The sequence below is a fragment of the Fukomys damarensis genome, unplaced genomic scaffold (assembly GCF_012274545.1).
Source record: "Fukomys damarensis isolate Sample0158 unplaced genomic scaffold, DMR_v1.0_HiC HiC_scaffold_27, whole genome shotgun sequence".
In the NCBI taxonomy this organism is placed as follows: Eukaryota; Metazoa; Chordata; class Mammalia; order Rodentia; family Bathyergidae; genus Fukomys; species Fukomys damarensis.
In genome coordinates, this window is record NW_022900939.1 from 46695582 (window position 1) to 46721936 (window position 26355).

Below are 26355 nucleotides of genomic sequence, written 5' to 3' on the forward strand. Positions count from 1 at the left end.
AACGAGATCCTGAAAGGACCTCAAAGGAAAATAGAATTTACCTGGCATAAATATTGGATGCAGTAAAAAAAATTTTTAAAAACCAGATGTGATTCATTTTCCATAATTAAAATCCCCTTTATAGCATCCTCTACATCTTTTGCTCTCACATTAAATCAGTGCTTGTTACGGATTTGCTGGTTTTGTAAATAAGACTGTGAACAAGGAGAGTAGATAGGCTGACAATCCTGTGATCGCAACAGTGTAGATCAGATGTTTCATATCTAAAATCGCTTGTATTTTAGAAAGCTAATACAACATATAATCTGCATTCTATATTGCCACCAGTTACATCTGGACCAAAATACATATTAATATCAATGCTCAAATATATGAATCATTATACCAGGTAAGATAAAAGTGGATACAAATAGCTTCATGTCACTTTAGGTTAGAATTTTGCTGCCAAATTATATCAATAACACAACTTAAGAAAACAGAGCTTTTGGATTGGAAACAAAGTGATTGTAGCTTGCATTATATAATACTCCATGACATTAAATTATATGACGTGTATGAAAGAGGCAAAATAGAAGTCTGCAGAACTAGGCAGGGAGCACGTGATTATTTACCAAAGTAGTAATTTTCTCACAATAATAAGAGCAATAATGCCATAGTACTGAGCATTTGCCTGGTACTTGTTGGGAAATCCATAGACATTATACGTGACGGGGCGAGTTTTATCTTCACGTTACAGATGGGGGAACTAGGATTCTGAATGTCCACCGTGCCAGGAACTCTACACTTTAGGAAATAATAGGTCCCAGCTTTGGAGTGATTTCTGTCCAATTCCAACGCCTGGGCCCTTTGTCCTAACACCAGGCTGCTTCCTGCTTCTCTCCGTGTTCAAGCTCATTGCCTCGGCTTGCTGGGGGCTGGGACTGAAGTGATCTCTGTGTGCATGCATCACCTCCAATCTGAGTGATCTGACTCAGGAAGCTGCTCACACAGAAATTTAGTTCTCCTTCGTGCTGCCTCTGTCACCGGGGAACCAGGGGTTTCTGACTTCATTTGCAGCTTTTCTGATGAGGCCAGAGAACCAGAAACTCAAGCACGAAGTCGGGGAATCTGTCAGCACAGCAGATACTGGGATTGGTCATGTTAGAGGAAGAGATCAACAAAGAAACCGCTCTTAGACCACGAGAGCTGTTCCGAATGATGTGAGCACTCCACAAAGAAGCTCATTCAAGCAGAAGTGGGTGTTCCTTGGTCTGGGGCTGGAGACGCCTAAAAACAGAGCCTGCCCCATGTGCTGGAGTCTAGGAGGGCCGTGTGCACTCTGCAGGTGAGGAAATAGAAGCAAAAGCTATCAGTGCAGACTGCAGTGGCCAAGGGCCTGGGCCACAGTGAGAAACACCCGCCCTCTGTGAGGAGCCGCAGCCTCAAGGGCTGATTAGAGCACAGGGACTTGGGCTCTGCACTAGGGCACCAGCACCCACAGCCCCAGAACTGGAGGAGAGAACCATGTGAACACACGTGAATGCATGTCAGTTCCGAGCATGCACAGTGGAGGTGCAGGAAGGCAGGAAGCGCAGGTCTGATTTCCTCTCTGCAGGAGTTTCGCATTGCTAATCTGTAGCAGTACACAGGCTGCAAGATGCAATCACTCACAAACAGTCAAACCTCTGCGTACTTCCGTCCCGTGCCTGGAGTTCTGCATCACAGGGGCCCCATTTCCCCACAGCAAAACAAGTTTTGTCAAAGAAGGATCACTGCTATCAGAGCACATATTAGTTTCCCAGGCCTTGGTACACTTACTTAAATTCTCAAGTCTGGTGTGTGAAAAGAATGCTTCCATACGTAACAAGTGACTTTGGAACATTGTGCAGCTTGGATGCGAGCCCCATGTGTCTGGATGAGCAGAATAAGAATCGTTATTAGCCCGAGGCCTTAGTTGCAGCTCACAGTGGGCGTCCAGGCTGTCAACTGGATGGAAGTACTGAAATAATTAGAAATGACTCTGATGTTACAGCACTGAAATCCTACCCATGAGTTATGACTCAGCCAAAGAAATGTGTGTAAACGGTTAAAATTGTGTCCATTTCAAACTAGGGTTCAATAGCTTCTGTGTATTTGTACTAAAAGCATGAGATGGTTCATTTAGAAATGTCTTGTACCACTGAGCCTAATTAATCAGTCAGATGATGGTCTATTTGTACAATTTCTACAATCTAGCAATAATTGTACGCGATAAACAGAAGATTAATGTTTTGTTAAAAAATCACTCACTCTTCGTGTTTGAAATAAAGGGCTAAAGTAAGTGAAAAAAACAGTGTATATTGAAAATAAATGATTGAAGAGTATCTATAAAAGGAGATGGTCTGCAGAAATGTATGCATTGTGTTATGTCCAGAAAACAAAAGCATACGTAAATGTAATTCCCTCTCATTCTGGGTATGAGGAGGTGCTCTCAAAAATGTCCATTTCCTATAAAGGGAATCATTGCAAAGCTGATCATAACTCTATGCCAGATGCTTTATATAAATCATCTATCTTGATCCTTAATCTATGAGCAGAACAAATACGTCACTTCCCTCATGAATAATCAACCCATATTTCATCCTGTGCATATTAAAGCCATCAACTGAAACTTAAGAGGCATGTACAGTCATCCAATGTTTCAGCACACTTGGAAATGAAATCTTTCTCAGCGCTGCACCCTTTGTGAATATGAACAAGGGGAGCTCTGTGTCTGTGCCTTCATTAACTGGAGAATCGCCTATTATTAATAGTTCCTGAGTTCCTGACATGTACCAGGCACTTATCTTGGTGCTGTCAGTCTATCTCATTAAGAGTTGAGGAAGACAAAATTATTACCTGTATCAATGGTGGATACTGGAGTTCAGAGAGAGTGAATGATTTGCCCAAAATGACAGACTCATAGAAACAGAAAATAGCATCTCTCTCTGGTAAGCTTAAATGTCTATTTTCCATGTTGCATATATCATTTTTAAAAATACTGAATTCCTTTAACTACCAGCTATGTTGTGGGCTCGGGTTCCATAAGAAATAGGTTCCCCGGTTCAGTGGCTTAAGGAGAGAAGAACTTACTATTCTTCAACTCCACATTAGTCCAGGGCTGGCAGGGCGCTGTGTTCCATGCCTCCCTCGGGGTTCAGGCTAATCAGGCTCTGTCCTTAGCACGAATCTTCCACAGGTTCAAAGCCCTGACATTTCCAGCCAGCCAGGATCGTGAAAATAGAATGAGGAAGAGAAAAAGAAATAGGATATTATGCAGTAAAAGCCACAGTGATTTTTCTTCAAATTGCCTCCAAAAGCTCTGAAACCAGTTTTTTCCTTAGTGATTTCCTGAAGAGATGCAGCAACAAAATTCCAACCTAAAGTGACAAAAGCCACTTGTGTTGTAAAGAATCTGTGATATCACCCCACATGTGGCCACACTCACGTGGAAGGGTGATGAAGAAATCTGCGCCTTGAGCTGATCAGATGAAGGAGAGGACAAGGATTTGGGAATACAGCGAGAAGTATTCCATAGTCAAACCCTCTAGTCATCTAAACATAGGTGAATTTCCTTCTTCCATTGTTAAAAAACAAGCTAACAACAGTACCTATCTCTCCCCACCCAAGAAAATCTAAGTGCAGTAGCACTGACTGCAGTCTGTTCAGAACCCAGGGTCTCTCGCCACATCAGCCTTGGGGTGACTAAGTCCGGCGAGCTGTGTCATGATAGGAGACCATCCTCCCACTGCGACCCTCCCTCCCTGCCCACCCAGAGAACTCAGTGTGAAGTGGCCAGAAAAGAGCAGAGCGACCGTTACAGATGCTGTCGTTAGGAAAGCAGAAGGGAGCTCTGGACAGACAGTGGCGACAACGGCTACAACGTCCGGCCAAGTGGAGATTAGGCTGTGAAATAGGTTTTTTGATTAGTGCGTCTGGCAGCTTGGTTCTCTTTTCTGGGAGCTGTGCCAGGTTTTCTGGAAGGTCCTGTTTCACACTATTGGATAACTGGACTTACCCACTTATCCATGCCACGTCTGAGTTGGGTATAGTACAATGTGTCCTCCGGGAGACTTGACAATCTTTACCACATGTTTCTTGTTGGAGGCCTAAGAAATGTTCTGAAAAACAGTGTAGGTTAGCAAAGACCAACGGAAGTGTGAAGACATCTTTAAGCAACGCTTCTTATTCCTTATTATTGGAATACAAAGCAGCTGACTTCTCTAATGCTGCTAAATCTCAAATTCTGAACCCTCTATCAATTTAAATTATAAAACTAACAAAATCAGGCAAAATAGCTTCCCAGCAAAGTGCCTTTAACTTTCCTTTCTTCCTGCCAAGTGGCCCATTCTGATTGGAGCTCTTATCTCTCATAAACCTTTTATAAGCAGCAAGGGTCACTATGGGTGGGGTTTTGTTCAACATTTTCCCTGGTACTGGGTGGATGTAAAGCCTTTGGCTTTCTGTTGAAACTGGCAAGAGCTTAACAAGAGCCATCTGCCTTCTCCTCTGTGATTGTATTTCACGCTGCACCCTGCACTCTCTACCAAATTAATACATCACAGTTTGGAACTCTAATGGCAGCCGACGCTTCTCCCTATCGAACTATGGAGAACTGTGATTTATACGATCAACCAAATTATCATGACCAAGAAACTCAAAATTCAGTTTCTCAAACAATATGTGAAACACGTATTTTTCTCAGCAACCAAGGCAGCGAGCAGCAGTGTAGAGAAAGCCTGCTCCTGTTATCACACAGAGGCAGAGGCCCCTGCATTTCAGTCCTCGGCCCCTAGGGCATCACCTTGCTCACAGGGTAAATGCTAGACCATCACCAGGAAGATGAAGGAGCACAAGTCCGAGACGGGCATTTGTTCATCATCGGAGGAGACCCTGGCGGCCACATATCCCACATGTCCTAACATAGTTACAGGGTACCTCAAGATGAAAGGGCAGCTGAGGGATGTAGCCACTACCTCCAAGCCAATTACCCAAGTAAAACTGTTCCACGGAAAAGCTGAGAAGTGACACTGAGCAGCAGTTAGGAAGTCTGTGCGCCCATTACGATTATTTCTGCCCCTCATTCTCCATTACCCGTCATTTCACAAGTGTCCTTTAGGTTCCATTTTCCTTAGCGTTCTGAAAGTTACACTTCCTTCTTGGTGTGTATGTCTTATGTATGATAGTAACCGCAGCTTCTTGGTTAAGGTCTGTCTTGTTGCTGTCCTTTTTATCAATTAAAATACAAATTAGAATACAGCTATAAATATAATAATATCACAAGGTTGCATTTGGGGCCACTGGTCTTATCCAGCACACTCTGGGATGTATTATTGGAGGATTACTCAGAAAAACTAATTGTAACAAAGCCGAGAACTTGGTACCAGGGGCAGTATCTTTTCCCTACCAACAGGAATCCTGCTGAAGTTACTTTTTCTCATGACTGTTCTTCCTTGGTCTTCCATGGATTTAACGTCATGTAACAATTTTTAGGACTGTACTGCATCCATATGATGGTTCTGGATTGGGTTCAACCATTTCTTATAAGACAAGTGTGTGAAGAAGGCATAAGCAGTCAGCCAGCAGCCAGTGGCACGGCGCTGTGCAAGTTTAAGGAGGATGGGAGAAGATACATTACCACGCGCTTTTACTAGATGGTTGTGTGCAAACATTCTGAGCAAGGAGGGCTGCACTGTGTAATCTTGTTTCCCCAACTTCTTTTTAGCAAATTGAAGTTAATATCCTATAAAATGCATCCCAGGAACATAAAGCTAATCAAACTTCTCTCCGTTCATTCCTAATATATTTTTTTTTGTTGTTTGTTTGTTTTCTTTTGGTTTGGTTTGGTTTTTGGTGCCAGAGATCAAACTCAGGACCTTGCACTTGTGAGGCAGGTGGCGAAACCACTAAGCTCAATCCCTGGCCCCTAGATTTTTATTTCCTTATTTGCTTCTTGTTCCTCTACTGTCAATGAAAGTTTGAGTACTTAATACACAGAGACCTCTGAGATTTCATGAGCAATAATGACAGCTACTTCAGAGAGCAACTTCAGACTCCGCTATCCCATCCGCCCTGTCTTTGGCATCCACCCCATGCTCAGGCCTTGCAGTTTGGTATCTGATACTAAGCCGCTTCCTTGCTGTGCCTTTTGCATGTAAAAGGAATGGAAGTTGGAGATGTAGCTTGGTGGTAAAGCACTTGCCTTGGATGCATGAAGCCCTAAATTTGCTCCGTATCAGTACAAATGAATAAAAGGATTGAGTGACCCTGAGATGTTTTATGAATTAAGGTTCAGCCAGGGGACAACTGACTGATATCCAACTTTAAATCACAGAGCTTTTTGCAGGAAAAGAAGTGTTTACAGATCCCAAAGGAAGAGTAAAACTGTATAGGAATTGTTTATCCAAATGCTAGCTTATTTTTCCCACTTTTTACACAATGTTTTTTAAAAATTATGACATGGTTACATGAGGGTACTCCTCTGCATAGTATCTAATACTCCTATAAACAATTCATTCTTTTGTTTCATAAATATTTTTTGAGCAGAAAAGCAGCCCATGAATAAACAGAGACTAAGTTCTTCTAGGACTTCAGCCTGCCTATGGGAAGCAGCTCCTAAATAAACAGGCAAATCAATAACATGCTGTGTATATAACGTATATGCTGTGACTGATAAATACAGGATGAACATGCCGGAGTAGTTCACACAGAGGAGCAGATCAGAGAGAGCGATCAAACCACAGAGAACGGACAGTCAGGCAGCCAGAAAAGGACTTTGACAGGAAGTGGGAGCCAGAGATGGAAAAGCCTGATACAGTCACGTGTTTGCCATGTTGGGGGAACATGTCGGAGCCTGGTGTTCCCAGAGGCGAGTGGACAAGGGCTCAGTGGTAGAGAGGGAGTGTGGACCCACTGGGGAAGCCAACTACACAGGCAAATAAGAGTGCTTCTCTTCTTTTTCCTAAACAATATGGAGGGGCCTTGACAGGTGTTTAGTGGAGAACTTAGAAGATCTAGTTTATACCTGTAAAAATGACTTTGACTTCTTGGAGGACAATAGAAATCGCAAGCAGGGCATGGGACCAGTTAAAAGATGATCGTATTCTTGACAGCAAGAGATGCTGGTAGCATTTAACCATAGCTGGAGTTGTGGATCTGTTTAGCCATGTTTCGGTCATAAATACATTTTGAAGCTGAAGTGAAAGAATTTGCTGTTTGAATTGAGCATTAGATTTCAGAGAAAAGAGAAAACCCCGTGGCTTTTGGCAAAAGGAGCACCAGTTAAGGAGGAGTCATCGATAAAGTCGTGAGTGACGCAAAAGGAACAGGGCTGAGTGGGAGAGAAGATGGAGTTTTCGTTCTTGGATGTGCTTGGCTGCCCTCCAAATGGAAATGGGTGCCGGGTGCGAGAGAGCGGAGCCGGGCGGTGCAAGGGTGGAGGTGGGACTTGGAAGTCTGGAGTAGAGCGGCATCAGGTGAGCAGCCACAGGGAACCTGCGGACACAGGGCCCAGGGCTAGCCAGGGTCTGCCTGCTGGGAGAGGGCAGAGGAGCCAGTAGGGGGCTCAGAGACCCTGAGGGAGGTCACAAGGGAGGCCAAGAGTCTGGGGGACGAGGATGGCATTAGAGTAGAGTGGGGACCGAGCCTACTCCATTGACTGCAAACATTAAGGACCCGAGGAGAGAAGAGCAGCAGGGACATCGGCCGGACTGGCTGCCTCCGGCCGCGGAGCGAGGGTCTGTGGCTTCACCTCCTTCCAGAGTTTGCCCGGAAGCACAGAGGGGAGGGCACAAGGGGTGGATTCGTGGGAGGGCAGCATGTCCAGGATGGAAAGTCCTCAGGTGTCTGGGGACAAATAGGAAGGAAGCCTTAGAGGGGAAACTGAGGCGCTGGGGCTGGTGGCAGGGCAGAAGTGTAGTCTGGGTAAGACACAGAGAACACTTTGACAGCTACTGCGTGTGGAAGTGTTTAGGAAACTGCTGCCTGAAAAGGAACCACTGATCTATTGGAACAGTGCAGGGGGCGATCTGGAGGGAGGAGAGGCGCGATGACAGCTTGGAAGTTCAGTGTGTGTTTCCAAGGCCACAGCGCTAAGAGCCGGCCACTCTGACCACATCGTCAACTTGCGCAGCACTGTTTCTTGGCAAAAGACCCCTATAACTTTCCTCGAGAAAGTTTGAAATATTATACTTGTGTTTTAGGGGAAACTTGATTTATCAAATTGGAAGACAACTGTGAAAAATCACGGTGCTCCCGCCTCTGGTTTCCTCCTGCACACCTCTGTGAAATGTTTTGTGCCTGGAGGCCCTGCTGGTCCCTGAGTGCCCACTCTGACGGGTTCCACGGGATTTCTGGTGGCTCCCTCCCGCCTGCGTGACACTGACTGCTGTCTACATCTGTTGCAGTGTGCCCGAGTACTACGAGTACAGCCACCGAGCGAGCGAGGATGCCTACGACAGCTACGGTAAGACCTTCCTTCCCCACCGCTGCTCCCCACCTGGTCTCCACAGAAGTCGAGGGTAGATTGGTTCACGTAATTCCAGTGTAGGATCTGCCATACAGGGCCAGCACCTTTAAATGGGATAGATCAATTCTGACCAAACTTCAAAAAGCAATTAATCACAATCACAGGTCATTTGCACAGCCACTGTGAGTGTCCTGAGTAGGGTCTTACACGTTTCACTGCCTTTGCCTGAGTAATGGATCTGATGGTGACATTATGTCTTCTCTGTGTCCCAAAGACTACATAGAGTACATGTGAAGTACTTTAAGACTTTCAACAGAGACTGTTCCTATGCCATAACTTTAAAAATTATTTTTCTAGCACGAATTGATGTTAAAAGTGCCAAATAATGCTTGACTTGTAGGAATCAACAATCTGTAAGCGTTTCTTTCACTCTATGAAGTTAATTTTAGAATTTACTATTCAACTGAGGGTAGAATTCATCATAGGCCTTCCCATAGAGTGCTGGGGCAGCACACGGCTTTTGAGGCACCCTCTCCATTCTAAGGTGCTAACAGCTGACCCCAATGCAAAGCGACCCTGGGGTTTGCCATCCGGAGTGTTATTAAAATCGTCCCCCAGTTCTGATCCTCTTTATGGCAAGCTAAGGCACAGCTGGAGCGCTGCCTGTGTGGGGCTCTGTAGGATGGGGCTGTAGGGCTGGGCCAGGGAAGAGAAAGGGGTTGGGGCGGAGGAGGAGGGAGAGCTCCCCCGACCGCAGCCAGAGACCCAGGCCGGGCGCCCGGGCAGCAGCACCCGCCCCAGGTCGCCTCCCGGGGTCAGGGCCGACTGCTCAAGGCTCGCTCTCCCGTGGCTCCGTGTAACATGCTCATCTGCTCCAGGTTCCCTCTCCGTTCTTGAGAGGAAACTGAACGGTGCGGAGAAGCCAAGTGAGAGCGCAGCAGCTGGGCCCAGCTCCTGCTCCGTTCACTGCGGGCGGCCGCACTCCGGGAGCAGCCCAGGCTCTGAACTAAGTGGCCCGAAAGGATTTGGGGAGCCACAGCGGAGGGCAGAGCCTCCCAGCGTGCGTGAGCCTGAGGGCTGGGCTCCTCCCCGAGCAGACAGCGGGACTGCGGGGTGTGTGCTGATCCCTCCCGCCGGCCTCTGTCCGCCCTGCATTTCACAGGTGAAGAACAGGCTCGCTGGAGGTTAACTTGCCTCGGGTGAAACCCCAGCTAGAGCCAGAACAAGAGGGCAAAACCGATTGCTTAGTGCCCGGCTGCCTTGACTTGTTTTTGCCCAAGAGCAGGAGCAGAGTTTAGTGGATTTTAGGGAAAAGAAGAGGACCTGTTGCTTTAAATCCGAGTTCCTTTCAAAGGGTGTTCAGCTCGGGTTCATTTCTCTGGATCTTGTCGCTGCTGTTCCTCCCCGCTAAGACGAGAGGCGTCTTTGCCCCCTGTTCCACTAGAAAGAGAAGCAAAGAGCCAGTGGCCCAGGCGCGCCCGGCTCCCACCCGAGTGGAGCCTCCGGGGCGCTGGTCAAGCTGACCCAGTCTTTGCTGCCGATCACGTTTTTGCAAACTGTTACAGAAAAGTAGATGGCAGGATCCCAATGATGAATGGGACTTGATCTTATATCTGAAATTTACCAATAACATATTTTTTAAAAAGAACAAAGAAACCATCAAAACAAAACAAAAAGACAAGAAAAGCACATGGCGACGACCACCGGCTCTGGAGAGCGGGCCGAAGTGCAGCTCTAGTTCGTCCTGGGTGCTCTCACTAGGTGAAAGGAGACGCCTAGAGGGGACGGTGCGGTGAGAACATCAGCATCCGAATCCCGGACAGTGTCCCGCGGGCAGGCTGAGGTGCGGGATTCCCGTGTCCCAAGCTTCCGCCCTGCCCGCCCAGCATCCCGAGTTGAGGGCGCAGCGACTTTTCTTCTGTTGCACGCACGTCCTCCGTGCCCAGCACGCTGGCGCTAGCACTGCTCAGTTAGTGATGGGGTCGGACCTGCATGAAGACCCAGCCGTGACTGCTTGCCGCTCCAGGAGTTCGTGGATGAACAAGGAAAATGGTTAATGGGTAACATCTGTAAGGCACTGTCCTCAAATCTAGAGAAAATGCAGTGAAACATCATTTGAAGCTGACATTCAAAGGAGAACTATATTATTATTCTTCTAAAAGCAATTTTGAAAGCGTGAATCTTCATTTTCAAATTAGAGTCATTATTTTCTGTACTTGGCACACCAGTTTGGTGGAATCACTTTTGCGAGCTCTTCCTCACCTAATTACCAGCCCTCACATCTGTGGTAGGGAGAATTAATGATGTCGGATGGGGCAACTCATGGGAGACGGAGTTTCCACTTCTCGATTATTCATACTAGGAAATGTTACTATTATGTAAGGCAGCAGGAGGAGCGTGTGAATGCACATATGGCTCCTTAGGCCTCCTAAGGGAGAGGCAGGTGGCGGGGTCCAGAGGCCAGGTTCCGTCCTGGGACTTCACCGGCCTTACCTTGCTCTGTCGTAGTTGGCTGGCTCTCTCGATGAATCCACACCTAGAGGTGTTAACCCACTTTAATACAGAAGTCGTAGCTCTCCGTGAGCAGTAGGTATCACATTGATCAAATGAACAGCAAGCAATTCTGTACCCAAAGAAAGCCAATAAAGTCTTTAAATGAATGAGGAAAATTTAGAAAAGGATTTTACTGCCAGAGGAAACAAGGTATTAGGCAGCAGTGTGCCCTCCAGTATTTTGGCTCAACTGGTCATCCCCTCCCCGCTGGCGACTAGACGCGAAGGTGTGTAAATGTGGCGCCACTCTCGTTTTTTAGCCTCTAGAATCTGGTGCCTGTTTTTCTCCTTTATTGAGCAAGCATAAATTCAAGCGTACTCATATTCAAAGTATTTTTTCTCTTTCTGGGAAATAATAATATTCTAACCCTCTGTACATTTTAATCTGGAAAGTGCTCCCTGAAGATAATTATTCTGGACAGAATGGAATGGCTGACTTTGTTGAGGCTTGGAGTCATGTTCAGGAGACTGAGGACAGAAATCCGAACAATGTGTGGCTGCCTGTGGCACAGCATGGCTCTCCCAGGAGGGGGATGTGTGTGAGACTGTGCCCGGCCAGATGCCAGGACCCTCCCCATCCACCTGTAGCCCTGCAGGCTTTCCTACAGTCTGCCTGGGAGCACGCCGAGCCAGGAACAGGGGTATGAAATTCTCAACCAAAGCACCTGCATATTCAGTAATGCATATTGAAGTGGGTGTTTTTGTGGATTCCTAGCCGGGAGTGCTGGAACACCTGTTTTCTCAGCACTCTGGGAGGCTGAGGCAGGAGGATCACAAGTTCAGTCACAGCCTGGAATTTGGTGACTTAGTGGCCTGCCTCAGAAATAAGAAATGATAAAAAATATAAAGGGATGGGTGACCTAGAAAGGTCACTTCTCAATTCTCAGTACCACAGTAAATAAGTCAATAAATAAGATTCCTTTTTTTGCCATAGGCATTTGGAAATATAAGCAGATGTAGAAATCTTATTAACCCAAAGCAAAGTCATTTTCCTTACTGTGAAAAGAAATATACATGCAGTATGGAGAATATAAGTAAATAAAAACAAAATTTAAATCAAAAATTAATTATACTGCTATATCTGTCAATCTATATGTGTGTTATGTTTTCTCAGTAATCTTAGCCATCAATATGCATAATTTATTTAAAATGAGAGCAGAACAGAAGCTATTTAAAATTCCTTTTAAGTTTTTCCTATCAAAGTTTTTTTCTACTTCTCAATCTTTAGTATCATTCCTTGACAAAAAAAATAGTTTCATATATTTTTTCATGTGTTAGCACAGTTAAACACTAAAGGATACACCCAGTTTGGCATAACCAAAATATGAAAAATGCACGTGCTTGTCAGTGCACATGGTCCTGAGATGTGCACGAGCATTTTCATGTTCTCAAGTCCTGAGGCTGCAGCAGGGACCAAGCCGAGTTCAGCAGCATCATCTGGGCCCAGTGGTGACCTCCAGGGCCGTCAGAGCTGGGCTGAGGGTGTCAGGTGTCAGGTGATGTCATCCTCGATCCGCACCTGAGCAAGGCATCGTTTAAGTGCACATATGGGTGGCATGAGCCCACTGGAGTGGAATGTAGGTTAATGTTTCTCACTGATTCTGCGTTCCTCCTGTATTGACCAACCTCGGTGTACAGGTGTGTCTGCTCTTCAATGAGCTGTGCATGGTCTTTTACATCAGCAACATCATTTTCAAATGTGCACCTTGTACCTCCACTTCTCTGCTCTCCTATATGAGTGGACATCCCCACGGCCTTCTGGTTGGCCATGGCTGTCGTGTGGGGTCCCAGTGGAATGTCTGTTTCCTCAGAAGCAGCCTCCTGGCTGTGGACCATTGTTGGAGGACACTGGAGTCAGTTGCCCACGTACCCTCCTGTCTTGCTCTGCTTGTTAGAAAAAGTCTGTGGCTCTGGGAAAGGAGAGAGACAGGCATCCAGGGAAAAGACCAGGGCCTGCATTCTAAAGAGGCCCAAATAGAATTTCTCTTTGTAGCTCCCTTCAGATGCAATTTAAAATAAACTAGCATAAATAAAAAACTAGTCCTTCAACTTGGAAATTCACTCTGAATCTTAATACATTATAATTTTATTTATTATTGAGATGGGGTCCTGGTATGTAGCCCAGTCTGGGCTCAAATCTATGGGTACAAGTAATCCTCCTGCCTCAGCTTCCTGAGTAGCTGGGACTCTGGGCACAAGCCACCCTGCCCGGCTTCCATCCCTACATTGTATTTTGTGCCTTAACAGAATGAAATCGTATTTGTGTCATTTGGCCCATATTTTATTGTTGAAATATGGACTTCAAGAAAAGCATATATCCTTTTTGGGGTTGCTCACAAATTATTGAAAGTATCTACAGATAATTTAATATTAATTATAAAATGATTTTTCTTGCAACAAGGTAAATATTAACATTTAAATATTAAATGTAACTAAATAATATACATAACTATTGTGAAAATTATTTGATATGTAATGTGTTGATAGTCATTGAATAGGTATTTGATATTAAGTAGAGTTTTATTAGGTCTACATTTATATATTCAGTATCTGATAGCTTGAATTTTAGAGCACAAATATTTGATTTACACAATTTCTAAATCAGTGTACGGATTTAAGAAATGTTTCCTAATTTATCAGAGCGGCTAGAATTGTTTGGCTCCGTCTGAATAGCTCATGGCTCTGAGGACGCATTTCAAACACAGCTCATGGACTTGGCTAAGCAGTGCTCAGGAAGAAACACCCTCTGCCTTCCCCCAGAGAGACAACTGCGCACGCGCAGCGGCGCTGTTTTGAGAACCGAGCGCTTCTTTACCCTCGTTTAACGTTTGAACCAAGCTACTTGTGCACCCCCTCTTGGGCGGCACTTGGAGGACAACTCTGTGGAGCCAGGGGAGATCTTAATTCACTGCCTCGGAGTGGATGAAAGCAAAAGGACCCGTGTGCCGAGTCCTAGGGCGCTGGAGCGCTCCCTTCAAGTCCGTGGAAGGGCCTCAACACCTCCACTGTGGGGAGGACGAGGTGGACCATCACCCAGTGTGGGATAAGCACAGTGCGGGGACAGCAGAGCAAACCGCAGGCGCGTACGCCAGCCACGTGACGCAAGAGCAAAGACTGGTTTTGATAGGAAAGACAAATGTACCTCTGAGAAAGTTGATTTTATAAAAGAAGATAAGTTTTCTTAGTACAAGTGAAAAAGCAATGTACGCAAGTAATTTCTTTTTCCGGGTATTTATTAAGACTGAAGTCATTATATGGTAGGTTGCTGAGGAAAAATGCCATTTTGAGTTATTTATTCAACTTTAATGTAGATTTTTAAACTTTATTTTAATTGAAAGCAAGAAAGACTCAGCAAAATTATGCTTCCAAAGGATTTTAATATGCAGTTATAAAATTAGCTTATTTTCTCTTTTATTATTTCGGAGGTTCCATTAGAGACCTGACGCAAGAGGTCCTGATAGCAGAGGCCAGGCACCGCCCAAGCACGGCATAGTCAGGAGGAGCAGAGCATCCTTACTTCTCGGCCGTTCTTGCTAATTTTAGGTTAGTTATACAATTTTAGGAAAAACTGGCACCAGCTTCCATGTATTGTAGAGACTGTTGACTTTGATTATGCGTTTTAGAATTGTCTGGCGAGCTGGGAAAAAATCCTATTGTCTGCTTTTCACCCCCAGGCAGCTGGGTCAGGACCTTTGGAAGAGAGCTGGCATTGGAACTGTTTAAACGCTTCCTTGCTGGTCCTCCCTTCTGTGAGCTGACGTTGGGAGTAAGTCCAGATGGACACGGACATGGGCAGTGAGCAAAGCTGCTGTGACCCTGACATGTAGCCCCCACGCTTTGATAAATGTCTTCGCACTTCCTCTCACAAGGCCCAGTTGCTCTGAAATCCAGTTTTCCCCGGAAAGACGAATGAGCCTGTCTGTGGGGTTTCCCTCCCTGTGGTGGGTGTTGCAGCTGGTGCGCAGGCTACTTCCTAACATCCAGTATCTAGTAACCAAGCACTGCATTATAGAACCTGCAGTTCAACTTGTTTTCTAAAGCTAGGAGTTTAAGTTGTAGGAAATATAATTCACTCCTTTGTTGTGTGTTGAACAGTTAAATCTCAAACTTGACTTTCTCTAAAATTGACTCAAAAGATAAGAGTCCACAAAAAATTGTAGTCCACTCATACCTAGCAACACTCTTGTTGAGACAATAAAACAAGCCATAGGAAAATAATTTTGTCAGATTCCTTTCCACTGAGTTAATGGTACGGTCTTTTTCACTGTAGAGAAAAAAGAAAGTTGAGTGACTTATGGCCAGAATCTTAGAGTGCACAGGTCAAGTACAATAAAGTCTACTTAATATGACATGGATTTATACTAAAAATATAGAAAAAGCTTTGCTTTTAAGGCACAAAGTACAGAATACAAAATATAGAGCTGGGAAAAATTTTCTTGCCCACATGGAAGTATGCCAACTAAGAAAATATATATCGAAGAGTTAGGCCACCCTGAGGCCTTCACAGCATTTCTAGAGTTTAAGGAGACGTGTTCATTAAAAGAGCGTAGAATCTAAAAGGATCAAGACATGTTGTTCTAAAATAAATGTGTCATCCTTCCTTTATAAAATATGTCATAATTGATCAAAGAATGACTCAGTGAAAGCTGACTTTTATACACACACATATAGGCATGGCTTGTTGAAAAAAGTATTCCCGTTGAAAAGAGTTTACACTGTTTGATGATCTGCTGCCCTTGTCCCTTTATAATGAACATATGACTTAACCACATCAGTGCCCTGTTAGACTTTCAGCTTAGTTGGGTAACAAGACGTGCAGAGGAAAACAAGCAGAATGTTCGGCTCAGTGTCTGGATCCTGTGGTATCCGGGAAGAGCTCACGAAAGTCCCTTCGTGTTCTCGGGAGGACAGCAGCAGGCAGCGCACAGACACCCCAGTTAGTGTCTGGCTTCCAGAACTTCTGGCAGAAACGGTGCCAGCCATGGACAAAAAGCTAAACCTTGGGCTGCTGGGGAGATGGGAGGCAGCAAGCAAAGAAGCGGAATGCATGGGGTACGGCCACACCCCACAAGGTAAAGGCCTTGTTCCCCACCGCATTCTTCCTAAATACCCGTGACAAATCTGGGGACCCCGTGCCACTCTTACTTCTGACTAGCTGGATGTAAATCAGGAGGTTCCCACCACCCACTCACATCTGACGATCTGCCAGGGTAACTCGTGGATAAGCCAAGTACCATGCTCAGTTTCACTATGGCAAAAAGAAACTTCAGAAGCAGCCTCAGGAGCAACAGTGGGCAGAGGGACGTCTAGGATGGCCGACATGGAGCCTGCACACTGCCCTCCCTGTTCACACAGCCGCAGGTCCCGAGTGTCTGCTGTCACTGCCATACGTGGACGCGAGGAACCAAACCGCCAATGCCTGGATGCTTTCCTAGGGGCGAGCTGACCGTGAGGTGCCTGGGCCAGGCGGGACTGAGGCTTGGCGACTGTTCACACTGCGGTCACTGCCTTAGAGGACGTGCAGCAGGGTGCGTCCCAGACAGGCAGGGCAGAACCCGCGCTCCAGCCCCCGCCAGACTCCGGGATGCACCTGGTGAAGGCGCCCATCTGAGGGAAGCCAAGAGTGGACGTGAAACACTTCAGTATCCTGTTCTACAGTTATTACCGAGGGCCTGCTTCTTCGTCCTGCGATTGGAGAGTTGAGAACAGAGTACTGAGAGGCCGGCCGTTTGTTGCTCAGGGTGGATTACCCCGGTGGTACGTGTTCTAGTGAAGAGCGTCTGATTAAAAACTTGAAAGAGTGATGGAAGCTGTAAACACTTCCCAGGAGCTGACTGAATTTCTTGAACGCATAACAGGCTGAAGCTGAAGCTGAAAACTGATGCCTCCTCGCCTGGGAGCATAATGCCCGGTGCTGCCTGTGCTCACAGACGCTGCCTCCGGTTCCTTCCCAGATGCACGGTTCCCTAACCCGAGCATCTTAAAACAGTAATCGACACAAGCTTCGAAGGGTGGGGACACAGGCTGTGGGGATGCAACTCTTCAGCCATTCAGCTCCAGGTCCCACTGACTGCTCAGAGCACTGGGGACCCTGGGGCAGGCGAGCACCCCAGGCTGCTCTGCCGGGGCGGCGACAAGAGAGCGCCCGGAACAAAGCCAACCTCTGATCGCGCTCACAGAATTAAGCCTGCAATCTCACTCCTGGAGTAATTAATTGCTGTAGGAATCACTAATTATTAGGTAACCCAAAGGGAGTAAAACAAATTAAGTCCTGTCTTCTAGCCAAAATAAAAAAGGGGGGAAATGATGAGGGGGAAAAAAAGCCAGGGGAACTCCAGTCAGGTGAAAGAGATGGGGGAGAGATGATAAACCTGACAGAAAAAAAAACCCACATCTTCCCATCAGCTAAGCTCTGAGCTACAGTTTCCTCACCTTCAGATGAGAGCAGTGTTACTCCCTGCCTTGTGGGAAAGTCGTGAGTCTGTGTTTGTGGTACACAGAACGCCTCACTTGTGCTTGCCCCTGAGAGGGTGGGACTGAGAACCACAGCAGAACATCTCAGACTCACACACTGTCTTTGGGAATAAATAGCTTTAACGCAGTCCGCAGCGTATCCCAGAAGGATGCTTTCAGATGGAATGACATCCCTTGGAGAGATCGTAAACTTAACTGAGAGCAGCAAGGGGGCCACTCCGGGCTTGGGGGAACTCGCACACAGACCTCACACCCGGGACACACGGTGTGTGATACAGAGATTTATTTAGGTATCATATTTTAGTTGTGGTTTTTACGGTGAATTACAGAGCACCAAAAGTAAATACAGGTCTTTGTTGTGGATTTAAAAACATTTTGATCTTTTCTGAGATTCCTTTGCTCCACCCAGGACTAGCAAAGTGTGGCACAGTCTGTGTCCTCATGGTAACAGCACCCCTTAGATCCGACCTCTAAAGCAGCTTCCTCCGAAGGTGACCTTGTAGTGCAGGACAAATATTAAAAGTTCCCTCCTCCACTATTCCTACATGTCCTGAATGCCCTTTGTGTCTATGTGTCACACAACGCCCCCCAAGACCACGACTTTTAAGAATCTGGAAGCAAGGACACAGTCCTGCAGCTTTAAAAATCATCCAGGTTTTTCTTTCTACCACAAATGTGGTTCTCACGTAACAACCCTGATTCTGCCACAAGCATCGCAGTCGAGGCTGCTACTTCCAAAGCCACCGAGTGGGCAGAAGTAATTTCCTGCTGCTCTTCTCTCCCTTATCCAACTACGATGCTGCTCTCCAGTGCTGCACGGCATCTGTGACCTTGATTCACAGGTCAAAGAGCAGTCTGTTAATTCAAAAAGGAGTAACTTTAAAAGAAATATTGATACATTTCAAAATGGAGTTTGACCACCTAATTGCTAACAGCTCCTTTCCAAACATTCCTGTTTTGCTTATTTCCTGTCATTGGGTTTAGCGTCTGTCGGTGTTGTGCAGTTGTGCCCTTTATATGTGGTGCAGAGGCATTTACGGTGCGCTCACCGTTACCGGGCACTGTAGACCTCTCTCCTCGCAGACCGATGGGTGTAGCTGAGGGACGAGGCCCGATGACATAACACAGTTAGCCCAGGACGCTCTGAACAGATTCCCTCAGTTAATGAGGCCGCACCTGTGTTCTCAGGTGCTGTACTTGCTCAGAAAAACCTTTCTTTAAGATGAGCATTAGAGTTCAGTTCAGCTGAATGATGCAAGTTAGTAAGTCCTCCCTCTGTGCTTTTCCAGCATTCCTTAAAATACCTCTTATAATTATGTTGCACTCTGTAGAATTTCATGTTAGTTTTCCTCTGGGATCTTCTTACACCTCCTTAAACTACCTTCATGTTCAGGATGTAGTATATTGATGGGTACATCAGGGCCTGCAGTAAAGAAAAACCTTTGTTTAATGATGCTTTGTTACTTGCATAATAAACATGAATGTATTTGTATTTCATGTACTGTATGGCCTCTTCAAATCTGAATCGGGAAGCCAAGAAATGGTTGCAAGTCACTGATCTGTTTCTCACGTCCCCGCTGCTGTTCCCAGGACCACATTTCTGGGATTTCGTTTGTCCAGGCAGTTGTTCGGCACCCGCTCTGAGAAGAACTGGAGTCACACTCACACCATAGCGAGTTTTCCAGCAGGACCATTATCTCCACACTGGGAGGGTCTCACTTCCTCCATAAGGAAGGGCACTCTCCAAAAGGACAAGGACATTTTCAATTTCCATAGCCTGAAATTACGTTTATTTATAAAAGGGCATCCTAGACAATATTATGGGACTGGAAACAACTGGCCAGAGAGCCAAAACTTGTGGGAGCCCTGAAGAATTTTAAACCCACTTCTCTGCTAAATAGTAGAATTCTAAGAGGGCACATAAACTAAAAATTATAACTTGGAGATTTTGTAACTTTTTAGTTCACAGAAACTCGATCACAAGAGACCTTGGAACAATTTGTCTCTTTGTGACTGGGTCTTTTCCATGCTGAGGGTTCCTTCCCTTTGGATTTCTGAATCTGTCTGTGATACTTGAAGGAAAGAAATCCAGGAACCTAGTATTGTTGGTGAGAAACAAAGGACTGCCAAACCATATGGAAAAAGATGATGACGTTGGATACATGTTCATTGGACCGCTGCTCTCCACGCCCAGACTGGCTCGTGTTACGTGACAGTTGTGAATAGTGGTTATACGTAAACCTCCTGATACTAGGAGAGGTGAAAATGAAGAAAATCTATCACAAAAATAAATCATGCTTTTCCTAATCTCAGGGCACTGTAGTTATTGAAAACATGCAAACTATAGCAGCTAGACCTGAATAAAGTGAAGTCAGTCCTTGTTTTCCTCTGCTAATAGTGAGGAATCTTAGAAAATCTAAAACTTACTTTTTCGGGGTAGGAATTTGTTTTAGCTGCGTGTTAATCTTCCTAGTCATAGCTATTGTAAATTAACAATGTTTCTCATCTTCCTAACCTTGAGCAAAGAAAGACAAAGTATAATTCACAAGCAAATAGAAAACTACACAGAGCACCTTCTTTATAAAGAAACCTAATGTTTTTACACTTTTTGTAACAGTGAAAGGTGACACTCTTTTGCCAACATTTAGGAAATAGTTTTTAGTTTGTCAGTGAGCTTTAGGTAGAGTTGATAAAGCCAAGTCAATTGGTATTAAACATGTCAGCCCTCAGTGTCAAGTCCTTAAGGTTATACCAATTTGCAATTCTAAAATATCTGGTGGTGAATATGGTGATTATTCCTGTCACTCTACTGAGGAGTGTTTAACTGTTTTGCAAGAGTATTTATCAGGAACATTCAGAATGTCAGGATTTGATTTCTAGGAAAAACTGGAAATCTATATTATTTCAGCTCCTAAATCCCGCTGTACATGACCCAGGAGTCTCTAATACTCTATAACAATTGGAGCAAAGACCTGTACATTTCTTTTGCTAAGAACAGGAAGAAAGAGTCATATGTTAGCACCAGGAGGACAAGAGCACTGACACACTCTTAAATGTCTCATAGATGTGGAGTAAACATTTATTTTGCATAGGGCTGGGAAGACACTTTCAAGCTTGCTGGCCAAGTCTATTTTCCTCTGTAGTACGTGAAAGACAGGTTTAGCTATTTCAAATGAAGTAAATACATGGAATTCTTTTCCAAAATGTCTGTTGAAAAATCAAAAAGATTGGGGCTAATTTCTATCTTCAGAAGAACACATTAGAAAGATCAACATCTTCGTGCTCCCTCCAAGAAGAAATTAACATGCATTCGAGATGTTTGCAAACATTTTCTGCACAATCCAGACTATATCTTGGGCTCGAAGTCAGAAGAATCTCTGTCGCAGTCACTCCACTCAGCCTCTACTGCATGAAAGCATCTGTGGACAACAGCCATGTAAATAAATACGCCTGTGTTCCGGTAAAACTTATTTACATTCAGGCAGCTCGCCAAGTTAGGCCCGGTGCCAGTTTGCCAACCCCTGATTTAGGCAAGCCTGTATCTAAACAGTGGTAATATTTCTCATATTTATTAGTTTCCTATCCCTATTTTATATCCCATCACATACTGAAATATACATAAGCATGTACCCTCAGTAGTGAAAAACAGTTCTTCGGTTATCATGTGATATAACTTGTAATTAGGATGTTATGGTAAAGTGTATCCTCAGAAACTTGGTATTTATCCATGTAAGTGAAATTTTTTCCAGTATTGATAAACTTTTTGTTGTCTTCCTTTGTCAAAGATTATTTTCCTTTGCCTTATAGTAAGGACAATTAAACTTTTCTTATCTTTACAAGTAATCTTTTTAAACAAATTCTTAGGTGCACTTGCATTATCCAGGAATAAACATCCTATATCATTTGTCCTTGGTTTCATTTAAATGTTACACTTCCCAGTGTATATTCCTACCACACCCCCTTCTAATCAGCTGTCAGGGTCACTGTATGTCTGTCTTTGTAGTGACTCCCTTCTCCAAGTACACACTGCCTTCTCTCATGGACTGGTGCACAAAATCTATCTGCTCGCTAGGAAACTGAATTCTGACTAAAAGACTCAGATCCCACAGTTTCTAGAGTCAGGCAGCTATATTGTCCGCACAAATTCAGTTCGTTTTCTGGGGACCCAGACTTCACAGCAGCTATTTTCCGTGGGACTCGATAGCTTGGTTGTGTCTTATTTTAGAATGTGATTTCATAGCATTGTAGCTAATAAAATTTATAAATGAGGAGTCTACCTAGTGTATTAAGTATGTCTTTATTTTCTGAGTTATTTGGAAAAGTTTATGTGAGAAATTTTTTACTTATTTTTCCTGCATATTTTCTACTCTACACCCTGCTGATGTCTCAGTTCATCTTATACAGTTTAACACAACACCTCTCTGACTGACCACATAAGAATCATCTGCAGAGCATTTGCAAAATACCAGCCTAGGTCCCACCCTGGAGAGTTGTCTAATCAGTCTGTGGGACAGAGAACAGGCATTAGTTATTCCTTGTTTAATTTGTTTTTGTTTGTGTTTTTTGTATAGGGCTTCTATGTAATTCTGAAGTTTCAAGAGCTAACAACACTAGTTCATACATGCAATTCCTTTTAGATGTCTGTAAAAAGACTAAAGGAATAGTAGGTTACACTGATACAGTCCTCTTTCCATTTTGTGACACTGAGCTCTCACATATAATGAATGCACACATAGCCAAGGACTTTAACTTCCTGTTCTGTGAAAAACACCGTGAAAGTGTCATCTCTGGAGCTGTAGGGAAAGTAGTAAGACTTTAGCTTTCATCCTTGAGAGCCTTTAGTCTCCTTTCTTGGTGGACGATTGTGTCTTAAAATACTTTTTTTCCTGTTTTCTTTGGTCACTGAAGTTATGTGCGTGTTACTGTCTTTCTCTTGTCCTAGCACCAGAAGAATGGGCTGCCACCCGCTCCAGCTTGAAGGCGCCACCCCCGCGGTCGGCCAGAGGCGGGTACAGGGAGCACCCCTATGGTAGATATTGAAGGTTCTCCTCGCCTGTGACCTCACTGAGACAGTGCATAGCCTTGGTCTCCACATACACAGCAACGACACAAGTAATAGTCCTTTCGTTTGCCTTTTCTGTTCTAGGGGTAGCTACCCGTGAGCCCCCATGTATTTCTTGTATTGCCTTCTATGCTGTTGGTGACATTGATGCTAGGGTTATTTTAAAAAACAGACTGAGGGAGACATTGACAAGCATAGTTTACAAACATTCAGTAGGATGATATTCTCTTGGTTGTTCTTCACTGTTGTGTGTAATCTTTTTTCTTTTGCTTTCTTTCTTTTTTTTAAGAAAGAGCATGAATCTGTTATCAGATTTTGAGTCTCAACCAATTAGCAGAAACTATGTTTAGGGTTGCTAAAGCCTGTTATATGATTTTTGAACTAGCTGATAATAAAGTTGTAGATAAGATGTTTTAACTTGTCTTTTAATATCTGTTAGTTAGATGAAGATGTTCAATATTAAGTTTGTAAATTTAATTTTAAATGCTGTTTTAATGGGGTTGAAAACAAGCGGCTACTGTATGTACGTAGCTAACTGAATTTGTTCAGTGTTTTAACCTGTATTTGTTAAAAAAGAAAAAAAACACACATAAAGTTCCATGTGTAAGCTTCTCTAAATAGGAAACCACAATTTGTCAAATATGTTTGCCATAATTTGTCAATAAAGCTGAAAACTTTTGTAAAAACTAAATTTGGAATTACTTGTTTTCTAGCTTTAAATGCTTGCTTTATTTCTTCTTCAAGAGATGCCTAAAATGTTTTCTATTTAAAAATTACAAAAATGAACCCAAGCCTGTTTTAAGCTATTTGTGTAATACTTTAAAATGTATTAATAACTTATGGTTGTTAAATAATTTAAAAGTTAACAAACTAAACTGTTACGTGAGTCATGGTTAGTAAACACTAATGTATAACATGTTAATGGAAAAGCTGGATTTAGAATAATAAATGGATTTTAAACTATCCTCTAAGCTTTATCTTGCTAAACACCAATTCTGATTGACTTGTTTGCATTAGCATGTCTCTCGTGAGAAAGAGTAATGGAGTATAAAGAGGTAAGATTACCGCTTACCCCTGTCTAAATGCCAGTTCTTCAACCTTCGAGTTTTCCCCGCACATCAAATACCCCATCCAACATGTGCGCATTGCATAGACTCACTTGGCTGTGTTCACTCAAAGGAGTGTGTGGACTTCATTTCTGTAGCTGATAACAATTTGTTTTGACAAACAAATCATCAGTGTCACCGGCCAGTTGTTGCGATTCAACCTCAAAAACTTTATTTGTAATTTTCAGTGCTAAATATCACCGCCCTTGAAGGCAGTGTAGAGGCTGATATTTCTTTTGAGACTGTCAGACTTGATGGCTGGTGATTGTTAAGGAAATATGTCGCAGGATTCACAGGATGACTAAACGTTAAAGGTAACCCTAACCTAACTCTGTAATTTTGCCTATGCAAGAGTAATGTTAAATATTCTCAGTTATTAAGTTCCTGATAGTTAAAAAAGTAAACCTACAAAAACCATAACAAATAGGTCTGTAGGCTATTAAAACAGCTAATTAACATTAACTAGAGGCACCAAAATTATTTTACAATATATAACCCTCAAGGCAATAAACAGAACTAAAATTAACAATAATAGTAATGCAACTCTTGCTAACATCAAACGTAAGCTCAATTTTGATGGAAAAAAGAAAGCGAAAGACTTGATGGTAGGGATGATACCAAAACTGTTAATTTTTTAAATATAGTTTTTTTGTTCATGGTGGCTTTTTGTCAATGTGATTGGTTTACTTTTTTTGCTGCTAACCAGCTTAGGCGTATTGCCGCGCAGTTTTTGCAGCTGGAGTTGCATGCTAATAGTTTTATGAAAGTGTGTGTTTGTCATCAATTGAAATTGTAAATATTTGCCTCGCACAAAATGCTGTTGAGTTATATTTAATTTTATTCTATTGTTTCTCACTATTTCAGGTACGCACAAGCAAGCAACACATAACGGAGTAGCAGATGCTATGGACTAAGAAGGAAAGAGGTAAGGTTGTTTTTTGTCTTCTTTGAGTTAGACGATCTTTAATAACATGAAAATGTGATACCATGCAAAGCTAAAGCAGTGGGCTAAGACACTGAATGCTGCTTGTTGAAATCTGAAAAGGATTAGATTGTTGTCGAGGAATGGAGTCATTTTTATCTTTGCAATAAAGATCTGATCTGGTATTTACTGGCAAAGCTTTCTGAATTTATTCAAAAGCTTGTCAAATGGAACAAGAACTTGTAGTTAATCTTTATCCCCTTTCTTTGCTCTGAACAACTGCCCCTGACAAGGTACTACTCTCCTTAATTGCGCTAAACGTATCAGTGCTTTTACTCTGCAGTCTGAGAATGGAGTCAGATCCCTGACTAAGATAAAGCGGGGAAAACTGCATAGCGTCCAGCCCGAGCCTGCGTCCTGTCCATGGGAGTCGCACAAAGTACGAACCTTCCATTGTCTTCTCGCTCACCCCCCATGGCTCAGCAAGCTCATCTGTCTCATCTGCCAGTCTGCTTTGTTTAATTCATGTTTGGTGCATTTTAGGTGTACAATATAATGATGTTCATCATTGGAAATTTGCACCTTTACGTGATCCATCTTGGTTCTTATTTTGAGCAGGTGAATGGGGAAAAAAATTTTTTTCAAGTGCCATTCTGTTTAACTAATAGTTCCAGAGTACCGAGTACTGGTGGAAATTTAGGCTTGCTTTCGGTGCACAGGAGCTGAAAGTGCTAGCCGGTAAGCTTCGGCTGAAAGCCTCACAAGACAGCTCTCCAGGGCACAGGCTGGGCTCACAGGAGATAGGGCGCCGGCCATGATGTCCGAAGGGAGGAAAAAGGAGCTGACCTTCCGACTGGCTGCTTTGCTACAGGGACATCTGTCACTCAGGCCAGCCTTGGGGAGGAGCTGCAACACACAGAGCGGCCTGAATTGCTAGGACCGGAAGGACAGAGCCGGACGGAGCCATCGAGGTGGGCAGGGAGAAGGAGGGCAGAACCTGATGCTGAGGACCGCCCGCAGCTTCTGGGCCCGGGAGGGCTCCGTCCTTGGGTTCGGGAGCCTGGAGAGGGGAGCGTCAGAGCCGGAACCGTGAGGATCTCAAGCTAGGCCTGCCTCCTCCCCCAGTAGCTGAGCCAGTCACTATCTTATTTAACATCAGAGATCCAAAGTTTCGGGAATTCTGAAAGTTTATTTTCCAGTAACATCCTCAGTCTGATTCGATCACTTTAAGCTGCTGTTTTTATAAAGTGAAAGGAGAAAGCATTCTAAGCCTGATGTCCTGCTTTTCTCCTTGTCCTTTTCAACCAATAGGCTTGATTTACTAGGCGAGGCAGGAAGGCCCAGCTCTGTAACTGTTCCCTGTTTTAGTCCGTGTGGTGGAGTTGATTCGCTGTAGTCATTGGATCCTGCCGTCTTGCGGCTCCGGGGCTCTCTCACCGTGGTGAGATCTGGGCCTGCAGTAACTGGAGGCAAAAACACCAGTGCTCAACAAGAGCAAAAGCTGTTTAAAGCTCACAAACAAAGACCTGCAAGAGAGGACTTTGAGGCTCAGAAGCGCGCATTTTGAGGCACGGAGCCTGGTGCAGGCGGAACAAAAAGCTTGCATGTTAAGCAGCAGACTCCGAAGGCGCCTGTGCGCCTGTATCCACGCCGCGGGAACCGCGATTGTCAAGGCAGAGAGGAGAGCCAGGGGAACCAGGTTGGGGTGAGGGGGCGGCGCTGCAGGCCTGGGCACCCGCAGGCCCTGTCTGAAGGGCTGGGCGGAGCAGGGCCGA

At 44.4% G+C, this 26355-nt stretch overlaps 1 protein-coding gene across 1 annotated transcript in view; it reads left to right on the plus strand.

Annotated features, from left to right (window-relative positions):
• The window catches only part of Khdrbs2 (KH RNA binding domain containing, signal transduction associated 2), a 380292-nt gene that overhangs the window by 336196 nt on the left and 17741 nt on the right, over window positions 1–26355 (plus strand). The window contains exons 10-13 of the mRNA XM_033756843.1: window positions 8403–8461; window positions 22433–22602; window positions 24523–24583; window positions 25452–25551. Coding sequence (XP_033612734.1) covers window positions 8403–8461; window positions 22433–22530 — 157 coding nt within the window. The 3' untranslated portion in view covers window positions 22531–22602; window positions 24523–24583; window positions 25452–25551. The remainder of the gene's footprint in view (window positions 1–8402; window positions 8462–22432; window positions 22603–24522; window positions 24584–25451; window positions 25552–26355) is intronic.